The sequence below is a fragment of the Cryptotermes secundus genome, unplaced genomic scaffold (assembly GCF_002891405.2).
Source record: "Cryptotermes secundus unplaced genomic scaffold, Csec_1.0 scaffold2359, whole genome shotgun sequence".
In the NCBI taxonomy this organism is placed as follows: Eukaryota; Metazoa; Arthropoda; class Insecta; order Blattodea; family Kalotermitidae; genus Cryptotermes; species Cryptotermes secundus.
The window spans coordinates 35,813-62,761 of NW_019743196.1; the positions used below are offsets into that span (position 1 = coordinate 35,813).

Genomic DNA, 26,949 nt, shown 5'->3' on the forward strand with positions numbered 1-26,949 from the left:
TCTTACTAGCAGTGGTATCTAATAGTTAGTCCCTTTCTGTCAGCGAGGTTGTCCCTCCTCTGGCAGGGGTTCCAAGTCCCTATCTGCCAGCAAGGTTTCTACCCTCTACTTGGCAGTGGTATCTAATACTTTAGTCCCTTTCTGTCAGAGAGGCCCCCCCCTCCTCTGGCAGTTGTACCTGATACTTCCCCCAATCTACCGGAGGAATTGGAAACTGCTTGGGTGGGAAACTTGGCCTAATTTTGCTCAGAGGTCTCCTAGAGACATGAGGTTCTTTTACGTGGCGTAAATCTACGACACGGGACCCACGGCTTAAAGTCCCTCCCGGAGGACTTGTTCCCTGAATTTTTCCGCCCTTAAAAATTCCATGACCTCCGCCGGGTTTTTGAACCCGCGTACCTTGAGTCATGAGGTGGGAACGTTACCCCTAGACTACGGAGGCTGCTACATGGAGCATTTACAACACTGGCTGTGATTTTGGGCCTTTTGTTTGTGATCTGTTGGCCTCTGGGCTTGTTTGTTGTGCTGTGGGTCTGAACATACTCGATGAAGTTGATACGAAGAGCATGTGTCCCTCCCAGAAGCCTATAGATTTCTTTGTACTTATTTATAAAAACTATATTGTGTAAGAAAATATTTCCTACAGCTATTAAATAAAATATATATGTATAATTCTTTCTATTAAAGATCTATAATACATGTACATTCACCATGACTTCTGTTGTATATACTGTATAAAGCATTTTATGAGTATCAAATCAATATCACAAATAGTGACCAATTGTTCATGAAACTGACCACATTTAAAATTTAAAAAAGCAGACAAGAGCACTTTTTAGAATCCCTTTGAAATTTTTCTCTCTGAAATAAACTGCTATTCTCAAACAGCTGGATGCAGATTGTGGTAACTTTGGTTTATACTCGTACAGTTCTAGCCAGCTGAGTCTGTTTTAAAACTTTCATCGTTCTGTAAGCCAGAGTCTAACAGGGCGTGATGGCACTGCTACAAGACGTAACATCATATCAACTGGTTTCTTTTCTATCAGCTCCAGCTTGAATTTTTGTATTACCTGTAACAACAGAATAACCAAATATATTTAAAATATCTCAAAACATGCAAACTGATAAGAGAATATAGAATTTATATTTTTGGAAGCATTTTTATGTGATTTATGGGGCTTAAAATCCCAGAAATTAAAACAGTAATTTTTTTTACACTTTATGCACAAATTCCAATCTAATTACTCCTGAATTTGCTGAAAAATTTCTGTAACTAATCTGCAGTGTTGTATAACACATTTTTGTGAATCTTTAGGCAGGTTTTAGTATTTGTCACACTTTGCTGCAACTTCATATGATACTGTATATAATAAGAAGAAAATACAAATTTTGGAACCCTTCAATAATCATATATGCCACTTTTTTTAGCATTAAAAATTCAGCAAATTGTCAAAACAGAGTATTTTTTAGGTTCAGTTGCTTCCTAAAGTAAACAATGGCGATCTTCCTGTTGGTCATTAGCTGAATTATAGTCAGAACACATATATGTGGTTATGTTTTCAGTTATATAAGAACCAGACTTTCATGATTTTAGTTTAATGTTTATCAACTTCTATACCAGAATTTCTACAAGTAGTTCTCACATTTCTTGTTAAATAGAAATTGAATCAATGTTCCTAACAAAAATTATAAAACCTAACAAAACTTAGAATACTGCACTGACACTGGTGTTCAGTGAATGCAGATAAAAGTCTATTATTGCAAAGCGAATCACATTACAAACAGCAAACTACATGAAGTTGGGATTTTTTTTTCATTAAATACTCACCATAAAAAAATCGTTCGTATAAAAGCTGTAGATCTTAAATGAAACATATATATTACATCATGTGTTAAATTCTTTTTATGACTACCCATTTTTGAGAAATCTGATACAGTTCGGTTTTGGCTTCATGTAAAGCAGGGAACACAACTGATTGGTATCAGTCACAATTACCTACATTTGAATGAGAACTTCTTGTAATGTAAAATATTATGGTAAGCATCTCATGATTTCTGAAACAAAATGTAGATGGGCAGATTTCTACTCCCCATTATGAGTTCCTTTTATGCACTTTGCAGAAAGGTCACACATTAATATTAGCAGATGTCACTCTATTACTTCCTCAGTTTATTTATGTATTCAAGATGAGCTGAAACCTATGTCTCACCACTAATAGTGTTAAATGTAGAGGTAAAATTTTACTGTTCTTTTTATTAGTATGCTTCACCTTTGCCACAGTGAGTGTGAGTTGTGTTTCTGCAATTCTGCGTCCAATGCAGGATCTGGCACCCATAGCAAATGGCAAAGAAGCAAATGGGTTAGAGACACCCTTGTAGTTACCATCAGCATCACGGGTCCAACGCTGGGGCCAGAACCTATCTGGCTCTGGGAAATTCCTAGCATCATGGCCACTTGTGTATATTGATAGTAAGATGAGGTCCTAATGGAAAAATAAAGAAGATCTGAAACTAGTTCCATAAATATTTCAGTAGTGAATTATGTTTACATCGTCAATGCTCATATACTTTAAAATGCCTCAGAAATGTGACTGCCCACTTGTCTCTGTCAAGTAATTGCAGCCAGACTTTTAGTCTTGGTTTACAGGTCTTACATCTCTGGGGCTTAGCCACACTCTGTAAATGTATACGTAAATGTAAATGTAAATAAAATATAAGCCTAATTCTAATTCTCAGTTTGTAGAAGAATTTCTTTACTTGAAAACTGTCAATATGTATGAAGAAAATATTTCTTTGGTATCATTATTTTTCTCTGTATAATACAATATTCTAACAAGATTCTGTAAATAGCTGTAACAGCTAAGTAATTACATTTGTATTAGTGTTAAGTATTGCAATCGTATAACACTGTTGACATCCTTGGCTTGGCACTATGAAGGATCTAGGGAATGTAAATATAGTCTCTTCTGTTCCATTAAAAACTTAACCTCTTTTTGAGTGTGGAGTACTTGTGCATTGTCACAAGTTCTTCATGAAATATGAATACACCCAGTGTTTTCCACTTTGAATGCCCCTGCAAAGTGTGGAGGCATGTCAAATCTTTATTTTTCTTTGGATCATGACTCTCACAAGCTTACTGTGAAAAATAACTCATTCTGACAGTGCCTTCGGGTCCTTCAAGATTCAGTTTTTAAAGAATTAAACAAAATATTTATTATCATATGTGAGGTGCAAGAAACAAATTCAGTAGCATAGAACAGTTGTTCCTTGTTCTTAATATTTTAATAACACTTCCCTGAAGAATGCTGCAGGACTATGGGTGACTGAAGTTTGTCAAGTGCCTAATAGAAATAAATTGTATTTCTGGAGTCTTCTCTTGTGTAGAATAATGGAAGTTGGTGAAAGAAAACTATGGTACATATAAAGTGCTTATACTAACCCCTGATGGAACACGATAACCTCCAATCATGCTGTCCTCAGGCATATATCGTGAGAGGAATGGAGCAACAGGATAAAGACGGAGAGCTTCCCTCATCGTACCACGCACCAGGGGAAGTTGTACAATGTCTTCAGGTCTGTGCACTTCCAGCAACTCTGCATTCAATTCATCTTGCAAGTCTGGATTTCTGGCAAGCAAATACATCATCCATTGTATGCTGCTGGCAATCTGTTGGAACAGACCATGAGTAAGAGAAACAGGGAGAACAGTTATGCAAAGGCAAAAAAGGTATGAAATAAGGCAAGTTGTTTGAAAGAGGAATATTACAATTTTGATAAATATTATGCTGCAATTCTATATGATATCTATATCTATCTATATCATATTTATATCCCAATGGACTGACAATTTTGAGATAAATGGAACAAACCAGACGAAAATGGTCTATGTGAAATTATTTTCATCTCTAAGGATTCATTCTCCTTCAAGACACCATTGACATTAAATATTTTGTACTGAGTGTCAAAATGTTCTCCTACTCCGACAAACAGTACAACCAAAAGATATTAAAATATACCTAGAATAATAGTAATCAGATATTAAATGGCATTAATATCTTTGAAACAAAAATTCACTTAATCACTCATAAAATTTAAACATACATCTGTAAGTAACTTAAGCTCTACAGTTATGAAATTTGACGTACATGTAGCTAAGAGTTCTGAGAATCTTGATATTCCTCATAAAATACCACACATCAAAAATTATCTTTTACAGCAAAAATATCTTTAGAAATAATTCACTGCAAAAGAAAGGTACAGACAGCCCTCAAATTTCATAATTGCAGAGTTTATGATTGCTTAATTTCTTTTAAAATGAGTAAATTAGTCTATAAAATACAGTTATATAGAGATATTTACTAGTCTAATATGCAGTCAAGCCAGAAGTCCAAAAATAATTACTATGTACAGCCTGGTAAGCAAGCAAGTCCATAAATGATCCCAATTAGCTGTTTAGCCCTAAATCTGTCACTGCCAGTCACTTACTGTGTCTCCTGCTGCTATGCAGAGATCAACCATAATGCGGACAACATCGTTGTGTTCTATTTCCTCTGCCAACAGGGCACCCAGTAATCCTTCACCATTCTGACATTCAGGCATAAGCACAGAGATCAGACTGTTTGCTGCAAGCATAAAATATTTCTCTTTATGATACCTTTCCAAAAACTACATCAGATGAAACACATTAAAACTTCCATTTATATTTCACTGGAGAAGTTTGTACAAAGCAGGACAGCCCAGTCAGTAAAGAGATTACTCACATGCTGGAGGAAAATGCTATACAGTTACATTAACATATCCCAAAACACACATGAACCATACCAAATTACATCCCTCTGTACAGTAAAATCTTAAGTATGCTGTGTCTTGTTCCTGAATGTTCTGCTGAGTTGACTGGTTCTTCTTGTTATACATACACACAGCAAAACGCACAGAAAGGAAGAACACACTGCACCAACTCAGTAAGTACACAAATAGGTAATCACATGACATATAGAAAACTTCACATACATGAATCCTAAGAGGAAATTCATACATGTTACAAACACACGAGCACATCAAAGAGACTTGCATATTTATTAACAACAGAAGACAGCACTTTCCTCATCAAAAAGATTTTAACACCTGATGAAGGCCACATTGGCCTAAACATGTAGTGAGCTTTTAAACCTTTAACACTTTCAAAGTTAACAAGTTCTGTGGGGAGTGGTGTTGCACATAAGACTGTGAATAAGAGATGCTAAATACACAGTGGTTATTGTTCAGATTGTGTACTTCTAAGTTGTGACACCATATTGTCTTTTAGTGTTTGTGTTTTAGATCTGGCCATGTAATCTTTTACCATCCACGTTTTCAGACTTGGCCAACCATTCTTAATACTCTGTGAAGTGGGTGAGGTCAAGTAAACTGAGATAAGGATTGTAGTGTCTGTTGGTCATATATAACGTGACCTTCCTTAAGCGCATTACCCTCCCTTCTTCCGACAATACGCTGCAAGCAATATGCTGCTGCTTCCAGTAACACATCTAGTGGCACATAAGCCAGAGGTCAGATCTAAAAACGTTTCAGAGAAACTGCTGCCTTTCTCTTCAGTGGGTTTGTACCCTGAAGATGAAGGCAGATGATTCATCTGAAACAGTAGTACCTATGTACCAAACTGCAAGGCGTCACATCCCAGATGACTATAATCTTCATAGCCACTATCTTGAGAACTTCAAATTTTAAATATAAAACTGGTAATCAATTACAAATTTTGCTTATTATGTAAAAATGCAACACAATTATTTTTGCTTTACATTTACGAAATTATTTCTCTTCCCACAAATAGAAAAGACGAACAGGTGTGTTCCAGTATTACACATATCAGTACAGAAATATGTAAAACTGCTGAACTTCTCACCTACGGCAAGGGCTTCATCAACAGCTGAAACAAAATTCCTCCATGCTGGAATTTTAAGGAACTCTGCGACTGTTGCTGGGATGAGGGACAAGCGTGCACTTTCCTGGAAAATGAGGCGAATAAAGGATGTGAAATGTTCCACCATGTCTTCAATTCGCTGCTGATTCTTCGAATATTTGTCTCCCATCAGCACTGCTACTGTTACTGCAAAACATAAAGGTGCTTTGCCATAAGGTTGTGAAAACAGTTTATTCTCAGCTACAGGAAATAGGTGCATGTAGAAGTAAACATTTCTAAACACATTCATATAAACTCTAGAAAACTGGAATTTGAAAACCATACATTATTTCATGCCAGTCTGTCCCGTAATAACAACTTTAATAATTTGGTATTGTGCACCAATTTTTATCAAGCCATTTTGATTTTGGCTTAGTTTGGTTTGTTCTATGTATCACTTTATCTAAGGGTCCATGTATGGCTGTGCCATAGCTCAAGCAGTCAGTCGCTGGCTTCCCACCATGGCGGGTGGCTGTCCCACTTGGAACACTGGCTGCCCCACTTGGAAAGCTGCCCCAATTAGAAAACTGGCTGCTCCTCTTGGAAAACTGGCTGTCTACTTTTTTTTTTATTGCTAGGCCCTTGTACTGTGGCCACTTCTGGCCTATTGTACCAGCCCCAGATGATAGGTGAGGGTGATTGTGGAGCAATTGGTGGAATGAAGATTGCAAGGGAAACCGAAGTACTAGGAGAAAACCTGCCCCAGCGCCACTTTGTCCACCACAAATCCCACTTGACCAGACCCGGGATCGAACCCGGACCGCCACGGTGGGAAGCCAGCGACTAACCGCTTGAGCTACGGCGCGGCCCACCGGCTGTCTACTTAGAAAATTGGCTGCACCACCCTTTTGAAGAAGGCCCTGGTGTCTACCATGGCATGAGAGCACAATATATCTGCGTTTAATAAGAAACTCACTCTTGATAGCCCATCGGTACAACTCGCTCTCCAAGCCGATGACTTCCCGGCCGTTGTACTTCCTCGTCCATCGGTCAACGAGTTCGGTGGCCACGAAGTCGCACGGTCCAATCACTTCGTATCCACTGCCTGGCATTAGCCAGTGTCTGTTCATGATACGTCGGAAATGTAGCCATTCCTCACCGTTCCTGCCAACAGTCAAAGCTTAAAGTCGTGAAATCGATTGCGAAACAAGGACACTGCAAAAATCAACGTCACTCTGTAAAACTGTGCTAATATATTAAACATCAACATGTCTGCAAAACTGTGCAATTCCTGTACGAACTGACATGTCAGTTAACAAGGAAAAGGAGCCGAAGCGTAAAGCTAACCACTAACTTTTGCTCTCCTGCCGTGGTTAAGAATAGCATTGAGTTCGTTCGTCGTTCCTCACATACGAGTACATGTTAGGCTGGGGCCACACGAGCGCACGAAGTACGTCCGTTGCAAAGAACGTACTTTATGACGGACGTAGGTGTGGTGCGTAGTTTTTTGTCTGAAATGGAGCCAAAAGAAAGCGTAGCATTCGACTCTCTTGTTTATTTCTACAACGGACGTCACGACGTTCGTTACAAGGGACGCTTTTTGTCCGCTCGTGTGGCCCCAGGCTTAATGATGCTTGGAGATGGGGAATTCCATATTTTCCCAAATTTCCAATCAGTTTCGCTTACCTTTTTACTTCTATTCTTTGATATGCTGCAAGACAGAAGGTGCCAAGGTAAACAAAAAGTCAGGAGTCTTGACAGTACAGAAAAAAAAACCTAAAAATGGAAAATTAACGAAAGCCAATATTTGACCGCCGAAGGCGCTGGAACGGAGGTTCCGGAAAACGAGACGAAGACCTAATAGGGTTGTAGGAAAGGGGGGGGGGGATAGAGAATAAAAAATAATACAAAAAGGCTGCCAACAATACAAACATTCACGCCGATACAAAGAACAGAAATAAGACCTGCGAAATTAGAGAACAAGTTTCTGGCTTGCATTCAATTGTATTCATTTTTATCTCTGTCAGCTTTCAACAGTCAGCGTTAAGGCCATAAATTACGTGGATGTCTGCACTCACAATAGGAACATTGAGATTACAACATAAACTTGCATTGAATTCTACAAATATAATTTAAAAAAATACAAATTCATGGCATTGTGTTACAGGAGTAACAGCCAGCGGTGTTTCAAACGAGAGATCACACAGTATCATGCATACTCAGCCGTATGAATTCAAAGGAAGCAGGCAAAGAGTATCTCGAAGTGCCAGCCATGGTTCACATCGAGAAATAAACCGGAGAGTACAACAAGTACCCCAAATTAAGATAGTATATTTAGCGAGTAAGTATCTCCTTAATACCAGTTTTAGTGTTTATACGTCATAGAGCCGGTATAGCGCCGGGTTTTAGGCTGGGCGGCCGGGGTTCAATTCCTGAAAGGGGCAAGGGATTTGTCTTTACTCCACAGCATTCAGACCGGCCCTGGAGCCTACACAATGCATGCCAGGGGGGGGGTCTTTCCTCTGGGGTAAAGCGGCCAAGACGTGAAGCTGACCACTCACCTCGATCTAGTACCGAGATCAAGAATGGTTGAGCTATATCTCCACTCCCCCATACGCCTTTATGGTATGGTATTAATTAATTAATTACCTGGGTCAACTTAATTTACTTACTGTGAAATAGTAACGAGGAATAACTGAAGGTCCGTACACCCTTCCTTGAGAGACGAGCATTTTTCATCTCCCTCAAAATCAGTTGTCTAAGATAATTCTACATTTTTGTAAATAACGCTCAAGGTAAAAGGTAAAGCTATCTCTGTAACGGGCTGTGGAGGCCCACAGGATTGTGAGGCATCGAGGCTCCCACATTTTCTCTAGACATTCGGCTCACAGATGGCGGTAAGTTTGTCAGCCTTACGCCCCGGCCGCCCTTTACCACCCAGGAAGATTCCTGGTACTCATGTCTGTCAGAAGCTTAGGGGAACCAAGGCCACAGTGCGGCTGGAAGAGTTAGGTAAATTTAAAAACAACTATTGAAATCGGGAACCGAACTCGCAACCTTCCGGCTTGTAGCATAGTGCCTCAACCAACTACACTACCTCGTACCCCTTTAAAATAGCTGTATTAATATTAACTATTGTTTTATAAATTCAGATGTTTCACAGTAGAAGGCATTAATATTATTTTACATGTTTGGGGTCACCTTGACCGCTGTAGGTCAATTCCCATGAGTATAAGAAGAGCTACGATGGTTCACTGCATTATTCACACTTCACATTCGCGTTCACAGGATATGGAGACACTGATATCGGACTTGCTGATCGTAATATAAACGGATATTATATTTCATCGATACCTCGAAGACAGATGTCGATTTATCTGTGACTTACTACACGACGCAGTCAATATCTCAGAATACATGGCATAGAATTGTGTCTTGTGCTTAATTAATCGCCATACCACGAAGACGTACGGGACAGTGGTGGTACAGCTTAAAGGATTCTTAACCTCGGCGCCAGGTGGCGGAAGAGTGGTCAACTTAATGTCCTCAGCCGCTTTACTTCCAGGGATAAAGGCACTGGTACCCACTGGATAGGCACGCGGTAGTGTAGTTGGTTGAGGCACTATGCTACAAGCCGGAAGGTCGTCGGTTCAAGTCCCGATGAGGTCATTGGATTTTTCTTTTTTCAATTGACCTAATACTTCCAGCAGCACTATGGCCCTGGGGTCGACTCAGCCTCTAACAGAAATGAGTACCAGGAATATTATTGGAGGTAAAGGGCGGCCGGCGCGTAGGGCTAACTTAGCCGCCATCTATGAGCCGATTGTCTAGAAAATGTGGGAACCTCAACACTTCACAATCCTATGGGCCTCCACGGCCTGTCACAGGGATACCTTTACTTCTTTTTTACTTTACCCACTGGATAGGAGGCTGGGTGTGCCCCACAATTTGTCTGGACGCTCCTACCGAGAATTCAACACCGACCCATCGATGGTCCAATCCTTAGCCTGGCCACTACATCGGATAGGGCACCCCGGATGTTTCAGTGTAAGGAAAACGCGGTGTTACACACCACGTATTGGTGTCCTGCCAGATGTATTGCTATTTCGTTGCAGGGCTGACTCTTCAGTCTTCTAACCAGGAGGAATCTGGTTCGAATTTCGTCCAAGCTACCTTCTATCGTGACAGGGTTTCTTGTCTCTACAGTACACGCCTGGATAGTGCGTGAAATAAGCTAGCATCACTACATAAATCCTGACCCGACACCTTTGACGGCCATATTTCCATCCACATTCAACACCAAATAAAAAACCTTCAGATAAAACGATTTAGTTAAACCTTAAATATTAATTTAACACCCTGATCTCTTTGAAGAGATAGGCCCATAATTTTGTTACATGAACTTGCTTATCAACAAGGGCATACGAAAGTTCAACGCGGTTAATAACAAAGTTCGAGGCTGGACACGATTCCGGGCAAGTTCCACCTCTCAGTCTAGTGACATGTACCTCTGGCAGCCATCTTGATGTTTTCTTTCCATCTTTTTCTCCGTCTCTTCCATGTGGACGTTTCTCCTACCCAATTTCCGTATGCAACCTTCGTGCGCTCCATCCTAGCCACATGACAGGTCCAACATAATTTTCTTGAATTTCCCCCCTCACCCCCAAGAAAATATTAACTGACTTGCATAAACCACGAAATTTTTCCTGAACAAACAAACCAAAAGTTAACCACACAACAGATAGCTTTTCTTGACAAGCTGATAGTTGCTTAGGTCGTCAAAAATCCCATACTTTTATAGAATCCGTGCTCAAAGATACATAATGTTTTTGTAAAATTAATTTTAATAGTACCCTACGATCTTTCATGTGTCCTGCATACTTGATATTTTTCAACCAAGATTCTGTGTACTCGTACATGCCTTATTCATGCTACGTTCCCACCCCATCAGTCTTGATTTAATCATGTACGTAGCCTCATCTTACGTTTTCTTCTTCGCCGTTGTCCTAAAAACGAATTTCCATACTCTGTACCGAAGTGTTTCTCGCTCGATGGTACGCGTACCCTTAGGGGCGAGCGAAAAAAGTCTGGGGATACGTGAAGACAACAGAAATGCCAGAATTTTTGTTTTAAGTTGTAACTGATTAAAGATTTTTGTACGGTGACAAGTTAATTGCTAATAGGCAATTTGTTCCAAATAACAAATTAAGATCAAATTGTTTAAACAAGTATGTTGCAGAGGTGGAAACAAATGTGTCTGAAAATTTTAAGCAACTGGGGTACTTCAAAAACATTATTAAAAGAGATAATTTATAGAAGAAGGCTGAGGAACACTGCTGTAACCAGTTAAATGCTGGGTCAAGGGCGTAACCACAAATTTAAATACCGAGGTACTGACAATATGCTGCCTCAGCAAGGCTAGCGCATACCTCAGACGCCGGCCATTGATGAGTGCACAGCAATTATAGAATAATGATTACCCGGGGGGAAACTAAGAAACTCAGAGAGAAAACTAGTTCAGTGACATTTCACACAGCACGAATTTCACACGAAGTCACCCGGGATTGAACCAGAGTCTCCACATTGAGAAGGAAGCATCTGTCGGAGTTATATGAGCTATAGAAATACCATGTTCATTTGCTTAACAAAATAAACTGCATAGATTACAATTATATGGTGAATATTTAACAGGAGATAAGGAACATTAATCTGTGACACTCCAGCAGAGACATCTGTAGTCAAAGATACTGAGGTCTAAAGGTAAAAAAGATAAAGATATCCCTGTAAGAGGCCATGGAGGCCCATAAGGTTGTGAGATGTCGAGGCTCTCATATTTTCTCTAGGCAATGGGCTCACAGATGTCGGTAAGGTGGTCAGCCTTACGCGCCGGCCGCCATTTACCCCCCCAGGAAGATTTCTGGTACTCATTTCTGCTAGAGGCTGAGTCGATCCCAGGACCATTGTGCGGCTGGAAGAATCTGAGGTGTGCAAAGTAAAAAAAATGGATTCTTCTAGAACTTATGTGAGGCCCATATTTGGTATATACGTTCCAACTGCTGTCATTTCTTTACTTTATAATAACACAGAGAAACAAATTTCCACTGTTTTATCCGATAGAGTGTAAGAAATAAGATTTTTTATTAAATCTGGTACACCGATCACAAAAACGAAAAAAAAAGTGACACGTACAGGCATTATGTTACACGGCACTGTTTGAATATGGATATATATGCCACTTAATTTTTTTAATTCGCTTAGTGGGAAGTGGAGTCCAACTGGGACCACTCGGCACGGCGGCCACTGATTGGCCTATTGTAGCCTGCCCCGGGTGATTATGATGATGGAGAATTTGGTAGAATGAAGACTGGCAGGGGAAACCGAAGTACTCGGAGAAAACCCAGCACTATTTTGTCCACCACAAATCCCACTTGACAAGACCCGGGATTGAACCCGGAACGCCGCGGTGGGAAGCCATGCGACTAGCCGCTTGAGCTATGGCGCGGCATATATGCCACTTACTACGCAATTTATGTTAATGGTGATATTTAAATTTGAATAATTTTCGATCAGTAATAAAATATTTTGCCGGTCACGGTAGCCGAGCAGTCTTAAGGCAGGTACGTGGGTTCGAATCCCATACAAGGCCATAGATGTTTGGTGTGTGTGTTTATTCTGTGTTTGTGTTGTCCTGTGTTGAGGTAGAGCTGATCACCCGTCCAAGGAGTCCTACCGTCTGTAAAATTTTAATGAAACTGAAAAATCAGCCCATTGCTCCAAAGTGGGAAGAAGAGGAAGAAAATAAAATATTTTCTCACGTTATGGTTTAATAAAATTATAAGGACCTTAGAAGAAAAACGAAAGGGGAAAGAAGACATGCGCTGGTTCAATTATTAAAAAATACTACAAGGCAATGGAAAATATGTGTACTTAGGTTTAGAATCAGGATGTTACAATCAATTTAAAGTTAAAATTAAAGTTGTCCCTGTGCTTAATAAATTTAGCACCACATCATAAAGACGTAAGGAGGGGTGGAGGTACGGCTCTAACATTCTTGACCTCGGCACTAGATGGAGGTCAGCTTCACTCCCCGGATGCTTTACCCACGGGGAAGAACATCCCAGGACCTACTGAGGAGCAGGTTGGGTGAATCCCAGAGCCGGTCTGGACATTATGAGTAGAGAAAAATCCCTTGGCTCTATCGGGAATCGAATCTCGGCAGTCCAGCCTGTCCTTATACCTTCTGAGCTATCCCGGCATATAAGAATCAGTTTAAGAATGTATTTTTATGAAGAAAGCAGTCTTCTGGAATGTGGCAACTCCGAAACGTCGGTTAACACCACATCTACACGGTGTCACATCCCTGAAGACTGCTTCCTTCATAGTCACCGCCGTGAAAACCTCAATTCTTGCATGTATTTTTATGTTAGAATGCCCTTATTGACTTGTGTAAGCATCTAAGGTATTACATGCAGATAGTGTGTAGAATTCTTTATTTTTTGTCTTCCTCTTGACGTAATTTTCAAAGTCCAAAATATGGAGTATGCTTGGCACTGTTTACAAGGAGGTCTGAGCCACCATAAAAGCAGGAAGGGTGTTGACCTTGGTCATACTCGCGCGGAGTGTTAGGTCTGGACTAGTGGCTAGCGGCTGAACTGTATAAACTATAAAACTCTACACTCTCCAGTATCAGTAAGCATTAAAAGAACATAATTTATGGCGAATTTTATGATTCTATAAGGTAAAAGGCAAAGTTGTCCCTGTGCTCATTTAATTAAGCACCACGCCATGAAGACATATAGACATATGGGGGAGTGGTGGTATAGCTCCACTGTCCTTGACCTTGGCACTAGATAGAGGTGAACGGTCAGCTTCAAGCCCCGGCCACGTTACCCCAAGGGAAATAGCCCCCGAGAACCATTTATATAGGAGGCTGGAATTCAGGACGTGTCTGGATGTTGTAAGGAAGACAAGAATCTCTTAACCCTGCTGGGTATCAAAAAACAATTCCTGTGCCGTCCAACCAGTAGCCCGTCACTATACTGACTGAGCTATCGCGGTTCTTTTCTGGTATGTAATATTAGAACATAAAGTAAGGCGCGACTGAGGCATAGCTCAAGCGGTTAGTCGCTGGCTTCCCACCGCGGCGGCCCGGGTTCGATCCCGGGTCTGGTCAAGTGAGATTTGTGGTGGACAAAGTGGCGCTGGGGCAGGTTTTCTCCGAGTACTTCGGTTTCCCCTGCCAATCTGCATTCCTTCAATTGCTCCACAATCACCCTCACCTATCATCTGGGGCTGGTACAATAGGCCAGAAGTGGCCGCAGTACAAGTAACTTAGTCCCACCCCACTAGCAATAAAAAAAATAAGCCACGATTGTCATTTTTCTTGTAGATGCAGAACTCACGACTAGAAACTCTACTGGCAATGACACAGATTTAACTTATCTCTATCAGTATTACTTTAATTCAAACAAGCACAGGAAATAGTGATTGTGCTTTGTGGTATATTTAATCTTATCCTTGTGTTTAATTAAGCATGATGCCATGAAGAAGTGTGGGAGGTTGAGGCAGGCAGTGAGCTGTCATATCTTCAGCGATAGATGGAGTCAGCTGAACTCTTCCTTCGACCGCTCTGTCTCGAGCAAAGAGCCTCCGGTATCGCTACATCTGGGAGTGAATTTTTCCCAGAGATGTCTAAATGTAGTAGCTAAAGGAAACTTTTTGTTTTTGCTGGGAATCGAACACTGATTGTCAGCTTCCTTCGATACACATTTACTAAATTAAAAATTTTAAGAAAGGTATTTTGTTCCTATTAAATTTTTAACTCGATGATCTACTGCATCTCCAGATTTTTCTGCACAGAACTGTTAAATTCTTCAACAGTTTTTTTAAGAAGATGATTTTGCTTTTTTAGAATTTCAAAGGCCGATCACTGGACTCCCAACCGCCTCTCAGCTTCTGGCTGACTTCCTGTTTGGTTGCACAGGTGAACGCACTTCACGTAGTGGTACACCCTGCTGATAACTTACCGTGTCTAAGCGACGCGGGTCCAGGATTTTTCCGGTAAGATCTTGTTTCAACTCAGAACATAAAACGTGCGCAAAGAGACAAGGTATGGTCACGTTAGGGGCTGTTCTTACCTATCAATTGTTCTCAAACTTGTGACAGAGAAGTTTACGCAGCTTCCTCATGTTTTCGATTGCACTGGCTATGCCATTTAAGGTCTGTACTCTCCGCGGGATAGCTCAGTCAGTATAGAGACTGGCTACGGGCTGGATGACCGAGAGTTCGGAGTTCGAGTCTCGGTAGGGTCAAGAATTTTCCCTTTTTCACGTCGTCCAGACCGTCTCTGTGGTCCACACAACCTCCTATACAATGGGTACCGGGAATTCTTTCCCAGAGGTAAAGCGGCCAGGGCGTGAAGCTGACCGCTCACCTCCAACTAGTGCCGAGGTCAAGAAAATGTAGATCTATATATCCACCCCCCCATATGCCTTCATGGCGTAGTGCTTAATTAGTTAAGCACAGGGACAACTTTACTTTTACCTCAGAGTAAGAGACCGGTTGGGCCGCGCAAAGCTCAAGCGGTTAGTCACTGGCGTCCCACCGTGGCGGCCCGGGTTCGATCCCGCGTCTGGTCAAGTGGGATCTGTGGTGGACAAAGTGGCGCTGGGGTAGGTTTTCTCCAAGTACTTCGGTTTCCCCTGCCAATCTTCATTCCACCAATTGCTCCACAATCACCATCACCTATCATCTGGGGCTGGTACAATAGGCCAGAAGTGGCCGCAGTACAAGGAACTTAGTTCCACCCCACTAGCAATAAAAAAAAAGAGACCATCTTTCACAAAGTGGCGCTGGGGTAGGTTTTCTCCAAGTACTTCGGTTTCCCCTGCCAATCTTCATTCCACCAATTGCTCCACAATCACCATCACCTATCATCTGGGGCTGGTACAATAGGCCAGAAGTGGCCGCAGTACAAGGAACTTAGTTCCACCCCACTAGCAATAAAAAAAAAAGAGACCATCTTTCACAACCATACAAAACAAGTGATAGATACTTACATGAAAAATAGACCTCGCTTAGAACCGTACATCTTGTTGTAGAGTACCCAGGCATCAGGCAATATATGTTTAGGATATTTACCCTCAAGAGTAAACACACGTCTCATTTCATTCGGGTCAGCAACAAACACACCGTTTACAGGACCAATAGATTCCCGATATATTGGCCCTAATTGACGGTGTCTGGCGTCCACGTACTCATGCAATCTCGGCGCACCGCCCGCCGCTATCAGATCCAACGTCGTCCCAATGATCGGCAAACCGCGAGGTGAAGGAATTTCTGTAGCTGGATGCGACGGTGCATTGGCGAGCCAGCTGGATACCGCTCGCCTCCACATAGCTACTAGAACTGTTTAGAAGTGATCAGTGAGCGCACAGTGGCCGTCGCGGTCGCGGCCGCCGCTGCTTGCTGCCGCATAAAGTTCAGTGCCTCCTGACGGCCATTTTCAGAATGCCACTGTCATGGGCATGCCCATTGCAAGAGAAAGAATTCTAGTGACAGGCTCATGAAGCTCTCCCGGCAGTGAAGATCCGTATTAAGTGTAATGGAATATGACGTCTTGTAGTCCGGTATAAGTTCACAGATGATTCGGAAGAAAGAACTGCCTCTATCTTCAGAGTTGAAGAGTAAACTAAGCAACCATTCTGCACGGTGCAACAACCAAGAAGAGTAAAAGATACACATTTTGTTAGCTTCTCATCACCCCGGAGTGTTAAAAACGGTGTTTCATTATATGTGACCGGGGTTGGAATCCCGACAGGGTCAAGAATATTCTCTTCTCCACAGAGTCAAGACCGACTCTGGAGCCCACCCAGCCTCCTATCCTGTGGGTACCGGGGCTACTTCCCCGGAGAGGTAAAGCGGCCGTGGCGTGGAGCTGCCCACTCACCTCCATCTAATGCCGAGGCCAAGAATGCTGGAGCTATACCTCCACGCCTCTATACATTATCGTGATATAGTATTTAATTAATTAAGCACAGGGACAACTATACCCCGAAGCGGGATTGGAACCTACGATCCCAGTGTTTGACAGGACGAAGACAGTGTACTGCCAAGACTACGGAGCCAGCGAGATCGACTCAGGTACTCTTACACGGCGTAATAAACAAAATTAACAATTACTTTTCTAGAGGTCGAGCTTAGAGCTGCCAACTGTACTTCCTTGAATTCGCTGGGTAAGACGGCATTTTCGCAGTTCAGTCGTGAGTAGGGCCTTGTCTGTGAACAAGCAGCTGACCATGACACGACACAAAGTTTAAAAAAAAAAAAAAAAACTTTATTTCAGTAAACTTCACAGTTTGACCTACTTCAGTGGGTAGCAAATTCGGCATTTCGGAAACTGGTGCATACTATGAGGCCGAACAAATCAATCCACTATGGGTGTAAAAATTGGTCCCTGTTATTAAGGGAAGGACGAAGACTGAAGTTATTTGAGAACGGGGTGTTCAGGAGAATATTTGGAACCGAAAGGGATGAAATAATAAGAGACTGGAGAAAATTGTACAATGAGGACTTTACTCTTTCCGAAATATAATTAGAATGGCGAAAGCAAGGAAGATGTGATGGGCAGGGCATGTAGCTGACATGGGAGAGAAGAGGAAAGCATGCAAAGTTTTGATGGAAATGCCAGAAAGAAAGAAACAATTAAGAAGAACTAGGTAGGTAAGAAGATAATATACTAAAATAGATCTCAAAATCTTAAAATGGTTCTAGAAGAAATGGGTTGCTGAAATGTGGGATTTGTTTCTTCTGGCTCTGGCGAGTAATGATAGCGAAATTTGAGGTTATCACAGCGGTAACTACAAAGATTACAGTCTTCTGGGATGTGACACAGTGTGATCTGGTGTAAGTTTACAGACGTTTCGGAGGACAGTGCTGCATCTCTTATTATTTTAGAAGAATGAAGCGTAATGATTCTTCTTCTACCCTGAAGATGGGAGCAGAATATTTCTCCCATTACATGCAGTCCTGCAGAAGACAGTAGTCTTTACGGTGATAATCCTTAGGATTCTATAAAAGGCCAGGAATTTATGAATCAGTTTTGTGTCCATCGAATGAATTTCACTTCCCTGAAGCTACTGAGCTGCCTAAAGATTATTTCAACGAGGCAACTTCTTTGACTTGAAGGAGAACTTATGTTAAAAATATGTGCCATACAAAGGTCATAAGCGTAGTTAACGTGGTTAAATATACTATAAAAATGACATTCAGTGATATTTATGCCTAAAATTTTAAGGAGAGAGTGAAGGGCGTTAGAATGTTGATTATACGTATGCTGATAAGACCAAGGTCGCGTCCTGATTTAAGAATAGTTCAAAGAGACATAAAAACAGTTACACATCACAATGCGGCGTACTTTTTTTGCCCTTTCTATGCAGTCAAACTCATTCGTCATATTTATTGCTAAGGATGGATATGAGGTTATATTGGCGGCTATTTACTTCGTGTTGCTTGATTGTTTGGCTCTCTTCCACCCTGAAGATGGAAGTAGTATATGCCTGCGAAACATCGATGAACTCATACCGGGCTACACGGCGTCACCACCCAGAAGATTTTCAGGTGTATCAGTTGTAAATGCATATATATTTTACTTATCCACTTCCAAATTATTACTTGATTTTTTATAATTATTAGAACTTTTTCCCTGAAAGTTATACTGCATATTGCTCTGACAGATAATGTTGCATTAAATTGCGTGGCGTAAGAGCTTTGGTTGCTGTTTCTGAAGCTGTTTTTGGCGCTAAACGTAGATATGACCTTGAATATTTTGAAGAATTGTATATGGATAGAATTTACTGCACCTGATGGCCACAACTTATTGACAATCGTTATTTCGTTCCCGGCATCAAGGTTGATATTATTAAAAATTACTTCAGCTTTTTAGAAAATAGATTAGATACCTAAATTATAGTGTGATTTTGCTCGGGGATTTTGACTTTAGTAATGCCTTAGTCATTCTTCCACATGCACTGCTTCACCACAGACTCCGTAACTATGGATTATCTTCCGGTAACTTAACCTAGTTTCTCATTTATTAAACAGACAGACATTATCGCGTACGTTTCTCTGGTATACTTTCTTTATCCGGAGGCAAGCAGTAGCGTAGTTGGTTGAGGCACTATGCTACAAGCCGGAAGATCGCGGGTTCAAGTCCCGATGAGGTCAATGGATTACTTTTTAATCGACCTAAACCTTCTAGCTGCACTATGGCCCTGGGGTCGACTCAGCCTATAACAGGAATATTCTTGGGGCTAAAGGGCGGCCGGCGCGTAAGGCTGACAACCTTGCCGCCATCTATGAGCCGATTGTCTAGAAAATGTGGGAACCTCAACATCTCACAACCCTCTGGGTCTGTTACAGGGATACATTTACTTTATTTTACTTACTTTACTTTATTTGCTTTTTGTCGTGCAGTGAGGCGTACATCAGGAGTCAGTTTTAGGGCCTTTGCTTTTTACTATTTTTATAAATGGTCTATGTGACGTAATTAATCATTCTAACTGTCTTCATTTCCCTGATGACCTTCAAGGATATCAAGTAATTAGTTCGCCTAGTGACGGTTTACTTCTACAGTCAGATATTGATTGTGTATATAAATGGTGTTTGGAAATTTTTTTGAAGCCTAATTTCAGTAAATTTAGATTTATCTCTTTCATTAGGAAGACGAACTTTCTGAATGACCTGTACACACTTGGAACTTCCTTTATGTAGCGAGCAGAGTGTATTAAGGATTTGGGTTTGCATATTGATGTAAACTTAATTTTTATTGTCATGTCGATTTTCTTTCATCATGTGCAAGGAAATTAGTAGGGCTAATTCGTAAAATGTGAACAGAGAATTTCATGGAGGTAGGCCTAGGCCTACTGGGCTGTAGTGCCAGGGAAATGAGACAAAAAAAATTCGTAAAATACTCGTAACATTTTTTTACCACCTTAGAACATCTACTTATGCTGTATTTTGTTCTAGTAAGATCTAAACTCGGCCGCGCCATAGCTCAAGCGGTTAGTCATTGGCTTCCCACTGCGGCGGCCCGGGTTCGAGCCCGGGTCTGATCAAGTGGGATTTGTGGTGGACAAAGTGGCGCTGGGGCAGATTTTCTCCGAGTACTTCGTTTTTTCCCTGCCAATCTTCATTCCACCAAATTCTCCATCATCATAATCACCCAGGGCAGCTACAATCTGTTACGGTTACTGATTCCAATAAACTTGAGGGCACACAAAGAAAATTGCAGCCCTTTACCACGATAGTGTTTTTCAAAGATATGGAACATTTATATAATAATTTATTGGAAAGATTAAATTTGTTCTCATTTTATAATAGGAATCGTCACTTCGATGCTTTGTTCTCAATTGACGTTCCAGTGGCACTAAATATGGCTCCTCTGTTTTCGAAATAGTCAGCCTTTGGGTTCCTACTCGGAGCGTTCATAACTTCAACACATTCAGTTGTTCTTCAGGTAGATGTGTTTCAAACACAAATGCAACTTCACATATATTTTTAGTAAATCTTGTTTGAGTCTCAAAAGCCTAAACTGATTAATTTTTATTTGTTTTTGTTGATTCTTTTTTGTTTTGTCCTGTGCAATCATATTGCTGTTGTTTGTATTCCTGCTGATTTGTAATTGGCCATTGGCTGTTGCGCTCCGCAAGTAAATAAACAGCGAGTTGAATTCAATTATTATTATGAAGCTACCTATGTCTGAGTCAGAGCTCCATGTATCACAGAAGATAAAGCGCATGTACGGAATATTAAGTAGAGGTAAATTTATCCTTGTTAATACAGCACCACGCCATGAAGATATTAGGGGGAATGTAGACAGAAAAGCGCTGAAAATATATAGAGAGTGATTCTAAATTATTGTCGGGGTTTCAGTGGCCTATAATTTTCAAACTGGAACAAATAAAACGAGACTGCTGATGCAATATCAAAGTGTTACTCAAAANAAAGTTTATTACTTATAGAATTAATAAAATAAATCTTTTTGAGTTACGTTTCTATATGCCATAAACAATTTTATTTTGTTCTTTCCGATTTGAAAATTATAGGCCACTGAAACCCCGACAATAAATAAGAATCACTCTGTACATAACAGTAAACACTCGTTATGACGGATTAATGTGGGCATATTATCGCCGATGTCCTCTATAACCGAGATAAAGAGGTATTCACGGAAGTTCACCATAGGATATATGATCAAGACACGCAATAATTATAGAAACACACAATGTGATTGCGTAAATATTTCCATATGGGAGTTTATTTTAATTTTAAATAGTTTTCTAACTACAGAACTTTCTCAAAGCCTCAGCATCTCCAGAAATTCACAGCTGCATAACCACAGATTCTGTTAATCACATCTGGGCCCCTTATAGCAAGGGCTTACTGTACCTACATTCCTTTCGTGTTCACAAACCTGAAAATTCGAGAGCCGGTCCGTGCCCTTAGGCGAGGCAAGAAGCCTTGACCTTCAAAACTTTTCCCTCCTTTGCCCCAGGAGATGAAGTATGCGGTGGGGATGAGGTGTCTTTTCAACCTCTGCAAGGCAGGGTGCATAACAAGGGTGCTTTTTACGCCTTTTGCAGGTAAAAGTGTAGCAATACATTTCTAGAAATGAGCCTCTAACACAATCATTCCCACTTACCTAAAGGTCCTGACAAATGTTCAGACCTTGTAACTAATTTCGGTTCCTCCACACCCGAAAGCAGCAAATCCACTCTTCTCACAGTCAAGGATGGTGTAATTAAGCACTACGCCATGAAGACGTATGGAGGAGTGGATGTATAGACCCATGTTTTCTTGACCTCGGCACTAGATGGAGGTGAGTAATCAGTTTCACGTCCCGGCCGCTTTACCTCCCGCGAAAGATCCGTCGGTACTCATTGGATAGGAGGTTGGGTGGACCCCAAATCCGATTTGGACGACATGGAGAGGAGAAAATTCTGGAACCTACCGGGACTCGAACTCCGAACCTTCGGTCGTCCAGCCCTTAGCCATTCGCTATACCAATTACGCTATCCCGCTCATTGTATTTAATTAAAAAGTAAAGCTATCCCTGTAACAGGCCGTGGAGGCCCATAGGGTTGTGAGATGTTGAGGTTCCCACATTTTCTAGACAGTCGGCTCACAGATGGCGGAAAATTTGTCAGCCTTACGCGCCGGCCGCCCTTTACCCCCAAGAATATTCCTGGTATTAATTTCTGTTAGAGGCTGATTCGACTCCAGGGCCATAGTGCGGCTGGAAGGATTAGGTCAATTGAAAAAATCCAGTGACTTCATCGGGACTTGAACCAGCGACTTTCCGGCTTTTAGCAACCGACTACTTTACCGCGTGCCCCCATTGTATTTAATTAATTTAATAAATAATAAATTTCACAGCGTGTTTTGGTAATACTAAAAATCGTCCAAATTTTAACTCTTTTACATCTAAGTTAGTTATTTCGCGAACCATGATAATATATACAAACTGAAATGAGGCAATCACTAATAGATTTTTTAATTGAAACAACAACGTTATTTATATTCATAATACATAACATAGATATCACACATAAGATTGCATGAAAAACAAACCAAATTATAAGGAACACATAACTTCATAGAGGACAATTATTTTCAATCTTTGTTCCAAGCTTAGTCACCAGCTTCTCACCACGGTAGTCTGGGTTCGATCCCACGTCAGATAATATGGGATTTGTGGAGTACAAACTGGAACTGAGTCGGATTTTCTCCCAGTACTTCTGTTTCCCCTGCCAATTCTCATTCCACCAACTGCTCCACATTCATTAATCATCGACGCTATATAGTCTTGATACAGTATCGTTAAAAAGGAACAAGATAAACGTACTATAAGTTTTTCAAAATAAGGAAAGTAGGCTAAAAATACTTACACACCTACATATATACATTGCTAGTGCGGTGGGACTAAGTCCCTTGTACTGCCGCCACTTCTGGCCTATTGTACCAGCCCCAGATGATAGGTGAGGGTGATTGTGGAGCAATTGGTGGAATGAAGATTGGCAGGGGAAACCGAAATACTCGGAGAAAACCTGCCCCAGCACCACTTTGTCCACCACAAATCCCACTTGACCAGACCCAGGATCGAACCCGGGCCGCCGCGGTGGGAAGCCAGCGACTAACCGCTTGGCGCGGCCCTACATATATACATACATATATACTGTCACGTGTATTAGTGACTGACTATAGACGGGGTTTGGATTTCGTGAATAGATGTATTGCCCACTTACAGGCCGTAACTATAACACTATTGCTGATTTCCACACTACGAATCACTCAGCACTAAGTCTTCTCAGTTTACTTTCATTAGTCTTGATTTGCTAACAGCTCTCCACAATGGGTATTCCTCTGCAGTGTTTTCACTAGACGTTTCCTGGTAACGAATCTTAACAATGGAGACTCTTCAGCTTCCGTTTCCCGCTGGTTAACACTCCACAGTTGAACCCTCAACTGCACTGTACTCACTGGCTGAACTGAACTCGGTTGGTCGAGTCATGTAGCCTCGGAGCGGACCCACAGAGAACTCCGCTTGCAACATCTCTTCTATTGTTGAGTGACGTCACAGCGTACGTGCTTACACAATCACTCCATAACAACGGCTGTATGTGTTATGTGTCGTATCGTGACAATTCCTCTACTGTTGCGTTCGGGCATTACATAGCAACGGCTGTTTATCTGGCACCACAGTTCTTGCTTTCAGCAAAGACGTCACAGCATATTCCAAAACTGCGTTCATCTTTAGTTTCATAATATGATGCTTAGAGTTTTGATAGCTTAAGCTCTTTCGCAAGATTTGCGAAAAATGCCTGCTGGCTTCATCTTTGTCTGTCTGTTAGCATGAAACATCTGGTTCTCACTGCATGGATTTTCGTGACAGGTGGATTTTTACTAAAATCTGTTGATAAAATTCAGTTTTGTGGAAATCGGGCAAAACAACGGACAAATTACACGTAGACCCAAATGCGTTTTTAAAAATTCCCCGCTCTGTACCCTCCTCCATGGACGAGAGCACAATGGAGTTGCCATGACCATCAGATTAATTAATTTCCCATATGTAATACCTGACCCACCCGTTGGTGTCTCCACCTTATCGTGGTGAGGGGGTTTGAGCATGCCAAGGACCCTGAGAGCTATACCAGCGGTAGTGTAGCTACTGGCAGTGCCTCCCTTGCTGGACAGGTCAAAGGGTAGGCATCAGACGAAGAGGGACACCAAAAACCAAAAACTGATGCCGGAAGCAGCGTCATCAGCAGCGACTTGAAGCACAGAGCAAATGATGCTCGAGATGGTTCAAGTTCGTATAGCAACAGGCGTGACCAGAGCGGTTTGAACGGCTGTTGTACTGCGATNGTGTCCAGAAGACGTAAGAAGATGCTGGATGACCTTGGGGACAGAAGAGGATATTTTAATTGAAGGAGAAAGCTTGAGATCGCATCAAGTGGAGGAACTGTTTTGGAAGAGACTGTGGACCTGTCGTCTGACAGATTGTTGATGAATGAATGAACGTAATACCTGAATCCTCCTCAAATGGCGTTTTGCGCACGTATCTTGCCATATGACGTCACGTGTGATATTCACCAGGACGTATGTTAAACATGGTGGGGGGGGGGACTGATTAGACTAACAAAATAAAGTTTGTGTCCCCGTGCATTCTAACCATCTGCGAATTTTACATAAACAGGATGCAGCATTATGAACTTGCTTCTGCGCATGTCTTCAGTTATTCAGTACTTAGTTACATACCGAAAACGTTTCCAACGAAGTTCTAATCCTTAGACACGTATAGTTAAAGTGGTCCGTCAATTCTCCTTTACGTTATGTAGAGGTTATATATACGACGTATTAGACAAAATAAAAAGTAAAGCTATCCCTGTAACAGGCCGTGGGACGTCGAGGCTCCCACATTTTCTAGATAATCGGTTCACAGATGGTGGTGGGGTTGTCAGCCCTACGCGCCGGCCGCCCTTTACCCCCAGGAAGATTGCTGGTACTCATTTCTGTTAGAGGCTGAGTCAACCCCGGGGCCATAGTGCGGCTGGAAGGATTACGTCAATTGAAAAGTCCAATGACCACATCGGAAATCGAAACCGCGACGTTTGGGCTTGTAGCATAGTGTCTCAACCAGCTATGCTACCGCGTGCCCCTATATTAGACAAATCAAAATGAAATTCAACCAGCTTTCAATGTAAAATCTTCTCAAATTTCAATTAATACTTGTAAGGAAATTAAATATCCGCGTAGAAGTCACGACATATATGACCTCCTGATTATGCGAACATTTTATGCTAATTGTGCAAATAATGTATATAGTCGTGCATTCCAGCCAAATATTTCAACGTGGCGAAATGACACCTTCAATGCAAGAGTAGAATAGTCCCTGTAAAAATAAAAGTAAAGCTATCCCTGTACCAGGCCGTGATTGCCCATAGGGTTGTGAGACGTTGAGGGTCCCACATTATCTAGACCATCGGCCCAAAGATGGCGGTGAGGTTGTCAGCCTTACGCGCCGGCCGCGCTTTACTCCCCAGGAAAATTATTTAATTAATTCCTGGTACTCATTTCTGTTAGAGGCTGAGTCGAACCCAGGGCCATACTGCGGCAGGAAGGATTAGGTAAATTGAAAAAAAATCCAATGACTTCATCGGGATTCAATCCCGCGACCTTCCAGTTTGTAGCATAGCGCCTCAACCAGGTACGCTACCGCGTACCCTCTATTTAGTTTTGCTCGCGTAAAGAATCTCACTGGCAAGTTTTGGCACCGACCGCGATCTGCCGCACTCAACGTAGGCTTCTGCAATACGTGAGTACAGCCATGCAAAATTATTAGTCACGCTGTGACATATATTCTCGCTTTGTGACCAATGCTTCCTCTTCTTAAGTGGTCCTTTTTACGTCACTTCTGATACACATGGTAAGAAGGACTCCTCCCTTCTACATTCTCTCTTGAGAAATTGTTTTTCATTTCTCCTTTCCTCACATCCATCATCTACTTGCTCGTCTCTCTCTTTCTCTGCTTGTACATCCATTTATCCACCTCTACAACAGCACATTTTATTCTTCTTTCGTTTTAATAGCTACTTGTCTAGCACCAAACTGCTGTGTAGAATGTACAAGTAAAAGCAAAACTGCTGACTTACTTTTATTGAAAGAAGCATATCAATGAAAACACTGATAGAAGTTCTGAGTAAGCAGTGACGTTATTCGCATAAAATATGCACATCAGCATATCCAAGATTGCAGAGTCGAGCTCGCTCCTTATCCTCATTAGCAAAGCGTTTAATTTTCATGCCAGTTACCGGTATCTAGCGGCGAATTCTGGGACTACGCGTGTTTCTTCTTCATACGTTTACCCATGGATTCATATCCTTCCAGCTGCACTATGGCCCCTGGGGTCAACTCGGCCTCTAACAGAAATGAGTACCAGGAATCTTCATGGGGGATAAAGGGCGGCCGGCGCGTAAGGCTGACAACCTCACCGCCATCTATGAGCGACTGTTTGGAAAATATGGGAGCCTCGACGTCTCACAACCCTATGGGCCTCCAAGGTCTGTTACAGAGGTAGCTTTCTATTACCGCAAGTGCTGAAAGGAAGAGGACCCTCGGTTGGGACGGTCTCAGTTCTCGTGCGAAACCGCGCGAGTCTCACCACGGCTCTCGTACCATCTGTAATCATGGCATCTTCGTCGGTTGATGTCCGTAAGATGTCTCTGTTTGATCTGTCCGGCAATCCTTTGTTGAGCTTTTTTAGCAACTTGATTTTTTTACAGTGCAAGGGAGCTGGCCTTGCGACTAACCCCCGCTACCGTGGAGGACCCAGGATCTTCTGTCGGGGTTTACTCCCTTAGCCAGTGAGTTCCAATTAAAGCGCCGGAAAATCGCTTTTCACCCTTCCATACTTTGCCGTTCCGATGAACGTTGCCCCAGGACTACGACGAGGACGTAGTATGGATAGGACTTAGCAGGAATAACTGACATTACCC

At 41.7% G+C, this 26,949-nt stretch overlaps 1 protein-coding gene across 1 annotated transcript; it reads right to left on the minus strand.

The window, feature by feature from the left end:
• Nucleotides 1-663: 663 nt before the first annotated feature.
• Nucleotides 664-16,362, minus strand: LOC111874099 (cytochrome P450 315a1, mitochondrial). The gene is made up of 7 exons (XM_023869322.2): nucleotides 15,955-16,362; nucleotides 6,873-7,060; nucleotides 5,900-6,103; nucleotides 4,486-4,622; nucleotides 3,440-3,667; nucleotides 2,271-2,483; nucleotides 664-1,070 (listed from the first exon to the last, which is right to left on the minus strand). The coding sequence occupies exons 1-7, from the start codon at nucleotides 16,290-16,292 to the stop codon at nucleotides 960-962; spliced, it is 1,419 nt and encodes a 472-aa protein (XP_023725090.1). The 5' UTR covers nucleotides 16,293-16,362; the 3' UTR covers nucleotides 664-959.
• Nucleotides 16,363-26,949: the final 10,587 nt, after the last annotated feature.